General features: G+C 51.0%; 1 protein-coding gene and 1 non-coding gene across 2 annotated transcripts in view; one reads left to right on the forward strand and one right to left on the reverse strand.

The window, feature by feature from the left end:
- GLRX3 (glutaredoxin 3) overlaps positions 1–5412 on the reverse strand; it is a 31239-nt gene extending 25827 nt beyond the window's left edge. Inside the window, exon 1 of the mRNA XM_070364006.1 lies at positions 5287–5412. Coding sequence (XP_070220107.1) covers positions 5287–5375 — 89 coding nt within the window. The 5' untranslated portion in view covers positions 5376–5412. The remainder of the gene's footprint in view (positions 1–5286) is intronic.
- Positions 5413–6887: 1475 nt separating this feature from the next.
- TRNAC-GCA (transfer RNA cysteine (anticodon GCA)) lies at positions 6888–6959 on the forward strand. Its single transcript has one exon. It is a non-coding gene; the product is annotated as a tRNA-Cys (tRNA).
- The last annotated feature ends 2877 nt before the right edge of the window (positions 6960–9836 follow it).

Below are 9836 nucleotides of genomic sequence, written 5' to 3' on the forward strand. Positions count from 1 at the left end.
CGTTACTACTATTAATGTTAGTATTTTTAAACATGGTATTGTGATGAAGTGATCATAGGAATAGGAATAAAATGGGGCAAATGAAGTATATAAGCAGAAAACAAGGAAAAAAATAGAACTGCTTTTTATACAAACTTTCTTATGCTACAAAGTATTTTCTAAAAACTGACAGTATGAACAGACAGAACAGTGGACTAATAAACTGTTGATAAAATCCTTAGAAATCTCAGTATACATCTATTAACTATTTTCATATAAAACTACCTTGGCAAAGATACCTTTAAGTCTAACCTCATACTCAACTGAAAAACCCTTCACTTTTACAGAATTATAAATTCAAACAGTTGCTTCAGTCGTGTGCAACTCTGTGACCCCATGGACTGGAGCCCACCAGGCTCCTCTGTCCACGGGATTCTCCAGCCAAGAAGACTGGAGTGGGTGCCATGATCTTCCCGACCCAGGGAGAGAACCTGAGTCTCTTATGGCTCCTGCATTGCCAGGCAGGTTCTTTAACATCAGCGCCACCTGGGAAACTCAAATTCAAATACAATCTCTCTCAACTACAAAAAGGCTTCCCTCATAGCTCAGTTGGTAAAGAATCCGCCTACAATGCAGGAGACCCCGGTTCGATTCCTGGGTCGGGAAGATCCCCTGGAGAAGGGCTGGGCTACCCACTCCAGTATTCTGGCCTGGAGAATTCCATGGACTATACAGTTCATGGGGTCGCAAAGAGTAGGACCCGACTTAGGACACGACTGAGCAAGCGAGTTTCACTTTCAACTACAAAAAATCTGAAAACTCAGGAAAACACATTGAAAAATATGTTACAAGGAGGAAAAAAACAAGGACAATTAAACTTGGGCAAGGAAAGAAGTAATCAACCGTTAAACCATTAAAACAATACAGCTGAGAAAAGAAGGGGCCCAGTACCGCCAAGTTTCTGGCTTAGTGACTTAGGTCGTGGTGGCACTCGCCACGATTCACAGTCCAGAAGCTGGCAACCTGGGAGGAAAGAAGTCTAGTGGGCTGTTAGTGACAGTCAAGCTCAGGAGAGAAGTCCACGCTTGATCCGCAGATCTCCGAATCAAGAGATAGCGGGCACCACCCTCATCCACGCCGGAGAATAAAGAAGGGGCCAAGGGCAGAGCCTCTGGGGCTCGTCACCACCAAGTCAAGAGCGACGGAGGGAAAGGAGTCCTGGCAGTAGACCAGAGAAGGTTCAGGGGTCTCACAGGAGTCAGGAAGGGAGGGGGACAACCATCAAACAGAGCAGGAAGAGTGACCAGCAGTGGGCAGTCATTTCAGCAGGTGAGAGAAGCAGTGTGTGGACCACTGAGCTGAGAATGAAGAAGGAAACTGCTAGGAACCTACTAGGTAAGAGACTGGGCTGTTAACAGAGAGAAAGCGAGGATCCAGACAGATCAAGGGATGGGCTTTTATCAATGCAAGAACATCTTCACAGTTTATTTTGTGAGGGGACAGTGCAAGTGAGAGGGAGAGGCTGAAGACATGAGATTCAAGCTCTCAGAGGTGGCAGGACAGGGAAATCTAGAGCAGAGAAGAATTCAACACGAGAAGACAGTCTCCTCTAGGTCAGCAACAAAGGAATCAAGAATGGGTAAAGTGAAAGAAAGTGTTAGTTGCTCAGTCGTGCCCAATTCTTTGCAACCCCATGGACTGTAGCCCGTCAGGCTCCTCTGTCCACGTGATTCTCCAGGCAAGAATACTGGAGTGGGTTGCCATTTCCTTCTCCAGGGGATATTCCTGACCCAGGAATCGAACCTGGGTCTCCTGCATTGCAGGCAGATTCTTTACCGTCTGAGGCACCAGGAAGCCCCTACAGTGGGAAAAGCTACAAGCAAATCCGCTGTGTTGGGGGAGGGGCAAGTAGAAGCAGCAGCCTGATGAGGCTACTGAAGTCCTGTTTTCCCAGGCAGGAAGCAAGGTCTTGTGCTGAAACAAAGGAAAATAGAGGACAAGGGCCACAGCCAGGACAGAGGAAGAAGGGACAGCTGCCTGGGACACAGAAAGCAGGACGCTCCAAAGGAAGAGCCACCGAAGGCAGGGGAGGAACACACAGTCAGGCCCCCACTCCACGGGCCCCACTGGAGCTAGAACTCAGGAGCTTCGGCGCATGGGCAGAGACGATGGAGGAAGTACTGATACTTCACCAGTTACTGATTCCTCTTCCTCTCACGCATGAAGCTGGACTACATTAACACTTCTTATCAAACTGAAAAATGATTTTTAAAATCAAAATATTCAATGATAAAAAGAATAAAGTGAGACAACACTTTTATATCCCACTGGTAAAAGTTCAATTGGAAACTTTCACAAATTTCTTGTACCACTTTCAAGGATCTATCCTACAGAAGTCATTAAAGAGACAAAGATGTATGTATATGACTACTTCCCCAGTATTTTACATAGCAAATAACTGTAAAAATCTATTATTCAACAACATAGTTTTCTTAATGGTCATAAAATATTATAAAGTCATTAAAAATTGTATCTCAAAGAACATTTAATAACATGGGAAAATACGAGTACATTTTTAAAAAATTAAATAGGTTACAAAACTTTTTAATAGTATGTGCCAACGTAAGTAAAAAGAAAAAGTACACATATACAACTTAAATTCCATCATTACTAACGCGGCTTTGAAGAGTAATTTAACTTCTACATCTGTGAAACAGCAATAATACCCTGAGAGGTTGGGAAAATCAAACAAAAATATGTAAGCCCTTTAAAAATATTAAAGAATGATATTAATGTTCTTTTAAATTATCCACGTTATTCTCAAATTTAGATGCTTAACTTCTACTTTCCAATTAAGTGAACAACGCCTAATATCATGAGGACATAAACCTGAAACAAACAAATGCTGTCACCCTCTCCTGATGGCCCACTGCTCTCTCCATCTTCAGGGACAGCTCAATGTGCAGGGTGCACTGTTTAAGGAAAAACCTTTAAGAGAAGACGAGGTTCAAATCCTAACTGCTGCTGCTAAGTTGCTTCAGTCATGTCCGACTCTGTGAGGCCCCACAGACGGCAACCCACCAGGCTCCCCCGTCCCTGGGATGCTCCAGGCAAGAGCACGGGAGTAGGTTGCCATTTCCTTCTCCAATGCATGAAAGTGAAAAGTGAAAGTGAGGTCGCTCAGTCGTGTGGACTCTTAGCGACCCCATGGACTGCAGCCCACCAGGCTCTCCGTCCATGGGATTTTCCAGGCAAGAGTACTGAAGTGGGGTGCCACTGCCTTCTCAAATCCTAACTACTGTGCTTTTAAACAATGTAATGAACCTCCGTTCTTTGTCAGTAAAATATTTAGTGGTCAATAAACTGCTGTCTCACTGTTATTTCAGATGTTCTGCTCCTGAAGTTATTCCTGTACAGATAACACTAACTACCATGTATTAAAATCATGTAGTATTAGACTATATTAAATATTTTACAAATGGGCAAAACCTTAATTATTCTGCAAACCTTAATTATTCCCAACTGTGTAGACTAACATATAAACCATATAAACATATAAACCTAAGTCATGTGATAACTTAGGCAAAATACATTTTCAATTCACATGAAATTTTTAAATTGAGAAGCAATGATCTGTCAAACAGACGTTAAATAGCATTAACAAGTACTACTTCATATTCTGAAATGCTGCCATTTCCACCAAAAGGAGCAGAGATCTGTTCCTTCCCCAGATGCCAAGCACCACTTCCCACGTGCCCATCTAAAGGCATCATTTCACTTAATACCATTTGGATGCGTTCTTGCCACTGCTCTGTACTTGGATCATGTCACCTACAGGCCAGTGGTAAGAACGCATCCAAACGGTATTAACACTTGACATTTTAACCGACTGCGACGTCTTAAGGACTTTTACGTTAAAAAAAAAAATAACACAGGATCAAAAATGCCAAACACACAAACAGCAAAATAGTCTCCATCCTCACCGGGAGAGGGTGACCGCGTTTATGTTTGCTTCGGGTTTCTGTCCTCATGACGTCAGGCGCTGTTTACTTAAGATGGGTAAAGTGAAGTGAAGTTGCTCAGTCCTGTCCGACTCTGCGATCCCAAAGACTGTAGCCTACCAGGCTTCTCCGTCCACGGAATTTTCCAGACAAGAGTACTGGAGTGGGTTGCCATTTCCTTCTCCAGAGGATCTTCCCGACCCAGGGATCGAACCCAGGTCTCACACATTGCAGGCAGGCAGTTTACGGTCTGAGCCACCAGGGAAGCCCGTTTATTAAGGACAGATCCACACAAGCCCGGCTCCTTCCAGAGGCCGCCTCCGGGCCGCATCCCGTTTCATCAATGAGTCAACGTCATTCCCCACGCACCCGCCTCCCCGGGCCCACCTCTTTCAACAATTTACCAAGTGAACCTGAAACGCCGAAGCAGCAGTTCTGATGAACACTTTTCGGCACCCGCCCCCTGCCACGCTCCCAGGGAGCTCCCCAGCGGCCTCCAGCTCAAACTCGGGGCCGCATCAGGTCCGCACGCCCCACCGCCCTGAGCTCCGCGCAGGCTCTCTGCCCCCGGAGCCTCCGAGGGCGCTCCCGCCCGCCGGCCACGCGCCGCCCGCGGCCCTGACCCCTCTCACCGCAGAGGACACCGCGGCCCGACCCGGGCGCGAGCGCAGGGGCGGCCCAGGGCTGGCAGGGGGCTGAGCGCCGGGCGGGTGCCCAGGCGAGGGCTCGACTCAGCCGAGGCGGAGAGACCGCCCCGAGGCCCCGCGCGCCCGCCGGCGCTGACCCGCAAGTCGGGGGCCGGGGAGCGGTGTTTCCGGGTACCGCCGAACGGGCCCACCGCACCCCGCGGCTCTCCTGAGGCCTCCCCCCAGGCGAGAGGCAGCCGGGCCAAACCAGAACCGAGGGCGGCGGAGTGCGCTCAGGAGGCGGGAGAGCCCGTCCAGCGCCCGGGCAGGCAGCGCGGCCCGACCACGAGCGCCCTCAGACGCCAACTGCCGCCCCGCTCGGCCTCCCTGCAGCGCCCGCCCGGGACGACGCGGCGAGGGGCCGGGGTCTCCGCGCCCACCCTCGGCCGGGAGCTGGGGCCCCGCGTCACCGCCCCCCGGGGCCGCCGGGCCTGGCGCCGCGGGGCGCCCGGAGCCTCGAAACCTGGGTCTGCGGTGGACCTGCTCCCTCACCGGGGCGGGGACCCGGACTCAGGGTCCGGGCCGCCCAGGCTGGGCCGCGCGTGAGGGAGCAGAGCAGTGCGCCCGTGAGGCCGGCCCCGCCGCGTCCCCTCACCCCTGCCGCCCGCCGCCTGGCTTACTTGGCTCTGAGGCGCAGCAGCTCCTCAAACTGCCCAGCTGAGCCGACCTCCACCACCGCCGCCGCTGCCTCAGCCGCCCCCGCCGCCATGCTGCCGCCGCCAGACAAGAGCAATCGAGCGCGGGCGGCCGATGGGGGCGGAGCGCGGGCGGTGACGCAGGAAGCCCCGCCCCCAGCCGTCCCGGCGGCCCCGCCCCCTGCCCTGCCCCGCCCCGCCCCCCAGGGCCGCGTGCCAGCCCCGAGCTGGTGAACACCCTGGGGCTGCGGCGTCCGGCCGGCCGGCCAGTTAGGACCCTGACCCCCGGGGCTCTGGACTCTCAGGAAGCTCCCCTCCGGAGCTCCTGGAAGTCAGGGCTTCCTGCGATCCTAGAAGCTCCAAAGGCAGCTGGGAGAAGGATGTATGCGTGTGTGTGTGTGTGTGTGTGTGTGTGTGTACGTGTGATGTTAGTGTATATTTGAATGAGTGAAGGCGCTCAGTAGTGTCCGACTCTTTGCGACCCCACGGACTGCAGCCCACGAGGTTCCTCTGTCCACCAGGTTCCTCTGTCCATGGGATTCTCCATGGCAAGAATACTGGAGTGGGTTGCCATTTCCTTCTCCAATTTCCTTCTCCAGGGTATCTTCCCTACCCAGGGATCAAACCTAGGTCTCCCACACTGCAGGCAGACGCTCTACCATCTGAGCCACCAGGGAAACGTGTATTTAACAAGCTGAAATTTTAATCCAAAAGGTAGGGATGGAAGAATGGGAGATCGGGGGAAGGGAGGTTGAGCCCTCTCCGAACCTCAACGCTGACAAGGAGTTTCGAATTGGGCCCTGAAGAACCTGAAGCCACGTCAGCACGTGGCCCACCATCACCCAGGCTCCAGGACCCGCTCGCCCATGCCCCGCGCCCCTCTAACCTCAGTCCTCCCCCGGATTCCCTCGGCACCTCCTGATGCTGGTGCTCCAGGCAGTGTCCCCTCCCACCTTTCCACCACTGCTTCGCACTCCTCTCCTGGAGTGACCTTGTCCATGGTCCCGGTAGCCTCCATCGCCAGGGAAACCTCCCGCAGAGCGCCTTCCCTTGCCTCCGGTGCCCATGGCTGGGAGAGGGCCGGGGGTGGGAGGGGTGGTCTCTTTAAGGTTCCTCCCAGACCAGCCCCGGCCTTGTCTCCAAAGCGCCCCTCCTCCTGGATCCCAGGTTCACTACCGCCATTGCTTCAACCCAGACACGTGGGGCTCCTCCTGGGCTCTTCTGGCTCTGTACCGGGTTGGAGGACAGACCCCGTGGAGCCGCCCTCAGGTGTTCAGGGCTCCTGCACGCCTTGGGCTGCGGGCACACCTCACGGTGTTAGAAGCGTCTGTGGTCTCGCATCAAGGGCGGGAGCTGTGTCTCCATCCCAGAGCCTCCTAGGTGCTGTGAACCATGTTCTCTACTTGGGACCAGGGGGAGGGGGGGCGAAGTGGACTTATGGAGTTTCGGAGACTCATTGCCAAAAGAAGTTCATGCAGTGTATCCGGTGAATAGTCTTTACAGTGATTGCCTGTCGAAATATACTGGGTTGTGTGAAATGTATTATTAAAATTAGATTTACTTCTTTCTACCCTTTAAATGAGGTTTCCCTAGTAGCTCAGTTGGTAAAGAATCTGCCTGCAATGCAGGAGACCCAGGTTCGATCCCTGGGTTGGGAAGGTCCCCAGGAGCAGGAAATGGCAACCCACTCCAATACTCTGGGGAATTTCATGGACGGAGGACCCGGTGGGCTACAGTCCATAGGATCGCAAAGAGTCGGACATGACTATGTGACCAACTTTCACTTTTCACTTTCACCCTTTAAACGTGGTTGCTAGAGATTTTTAAAGTGTGCAGGTGACTCGTTTTAGGCTCACTTCGTGTTTTCTCTTGGGCAGCATTGTGCCAGTGACTGAAAGGGGCCTTTAGTTACATGTGTGCCTCCGCCTGAGAAGATGCAACTGAAGATGGTAAATTACCTGAATGTGATCAAAATAGCATAGAACAAAAAAACACACAAAAAGTAAAGCTGAGGAAATGGAGGAAAGATGGACAGATTGTATGAATATCCACATCCTAATAACAATATTATACTACAGTGTTTCAAGATGCTGTCCTTGGGGAAGAACATACACAGAATCTCTTCGTGTTATTTCTTATAACTGTCTTCATGCTGAGTCGCTTCAGTCATGTCCAGCTCTTTGCAACCCTGTGGACTGTAGCCTGTCAGGATCCTCTGTCCATTGGATTCTCCAGGCAAGAATACCAGAATGGGTTGTAACTGCATGTGACCCTACAATTATTTTTAAATAAAAAGATTATTTTTATTAGAAAGTAAATAAAATCTAGACATTACTATGAAAAATGCAACAAAAGGGGAGAAAACAGCATGTTGCAACACAAGATGTTTGCTCTGATGACCAACTTTAAACAGAATTATATAAATACGACATATTACTATATAGGTGAATGTAGCAAAGAAAACGTCTTCAGAAGGATGTGCCCCCAAGGAGTCAGGAGAGCTTGCTCCCGGAGAGTGAGAGCAGGGGAGTTTTAGTTTTCATTGATCTGACCGTGCCAGGTCTCAGGGGTGGTGGCACAGTGGATCTTGGCTCTTTGTTGTGGCATACACGTTTTTAGTTGCAGCATGTGGGATATAGTTCCCTGACCAGGGATCAAACCCAGGCCCCCAGCATTGGGAGCACAGAATCTTAGCCTCTGACCACCGGGGATGTCCTCTCCTTGGAACAGTCTTCCTTTTTTGCAGTTACCACTGTTGACATCAACAGGTCTAATGTTCAGCAGGTGAATCTCTGAGCTTGGCAATAAAAACCACTCCACGAAGCCCTGAGCCCTAATCATGTACCAGGGCTTGTCACATGTGAGTTACAGGCAGACAAGGTTATACACAGCTACAGGGTGCTTTTCAGACTTCCAAAGCCCTTGCTCTTTCCAGTCCATGATGCAAAAACATCACTGCCTGCGATACCTAACCAGACTTGGGTCTGCTTGCCTGCCCACGGTAAAGCCCATCTACCGGCCCCAGGTAGCCAATCTACACCCCCTCTTTGTGGGGGAAAGAAAAGTGCAGCATTTATTGAAGCAAAAGTGCGGCACCCTGCGTCTGTGAACTGAGCCCAGTTCAAAGAGAGACGTGGGTGTGGCTGAGGTGTAATTATGTTTGGTGACAGCTAACATTTCAGCGCTTCTGAGTAGGTGAGGACGCATTTTAGCCATCCCATTTTTGAGAGCACATTATTCCCTCTTGGGCCCAGGGGTTACTCCCCAGCAGGGCAGAGTGCTGAGTGCTAGGTGGGCACAAATGACCCAGGCGGAGTCTGGGTCAGACTACCTGGTCACGATAGATGAGGACTTGGAATTGGGTTCCCACCTGGCTAAATCTTTGCAGAGCCTGTGTCGAGGAGCTGAGAGACACACAGGTTTTTAATGGGCAAAGCATGGCACTGAAAAGTGTTGTTACTCTGGTAAAATGGCCAATACTTCCTTTGCTTTAAGAGGGAGTCTTAAATCCTAATTACTCCTCCCCCAAAGACCAGTTGAGGATAACCCAACTGGAGGAAACTAATTTCCTCAGGAATTTCACTGTTACAAGATTAATGGAGCCCCCCTGCCGAGAAACAGTAAAGCTGTAAGTACAGTAGATTTGCACCTGAAGGATACATGCTTTAATTTCTGTTCTCAAGCTGCGATAACATCTTCTCAAGCTACTGTAAAAGGCATAAATGAGCACCAGCACCTCTGCTCCCGGAGGCGTCTTCCCGGACTGGGGCTGTCCCCTGGGGTGGCCCCGAGTTGGGGGGGTAGTGGTGGTGTGACCACAGACCACAGCTGGCCGCAGGCCTGGGAGGGCTGAGCAAACGCTCCTCCCTAGGAGCCCCAAAGGGTCACCCCCATTGGACGGCCCCAGCCCTGCCACCCACCAGGGCACAATCCTGCTGAGGGGCCTGGAATGAGAATGAGGTAACTAAGAGGTGGACGGTCTGTGTTCTGCCCCTTGGGAGCCCCCAGGGAATTGCACCCCACTATCCATCAGCTTTGAGGGCTCTGAGAATGGGCCTTGGGAAGGTTGCCTCACAAATGATGTTGAGATAAACTGGACACACGGGGGTCCCACCAAGTGACCACCCCTTGTTCTCTGTGGCCCAAGGGCCTCCTCGGCAACTGAGATGCTCCAACTGTCATCCTCATAGCCAAGAACTAGTCTGGGATAGGGAGGTGGAAACGGGTGTGAGGTTTCCTCTGTCAACCCTTGGGAGCCCTGCATGCGATCTTGGCAAAGTCTGGCCAATTTTCGGTCCCCTTCCTTACCAGGAACTGCTTTTATTGGAAGAACTCTATGTATATGCTGGCTATAAAGGTTGTTTATGCTGCCATAGCAAGATTTTTATTGGTTGTATTTTTGCTGCACTTGCTTGAAAAATAATTATTTTCAAAGAAAAGAAGAATTACATATCCAGTAAACTAAATAAGACTCATGTTTATTAGGGACCCTGTGACAGCTCCTCAAATGTGAAAAAAGATTTTGAAGCAGTGAA

The sequence above is a fragment of the Bos mutus genome, chromosome 26 (assembly GCF_027580195.1).
Source record: "Bos mutus isolate GX-2022 chromosome 26, NWIPB_WYAK_1.1, whole genome shotgun sequence".
Lineage (NCBI taxonomy): Eukaryota > Metazoa > Chordata > Mammalia > Artiodactyla > Bovidae > Bos > Bos mutus.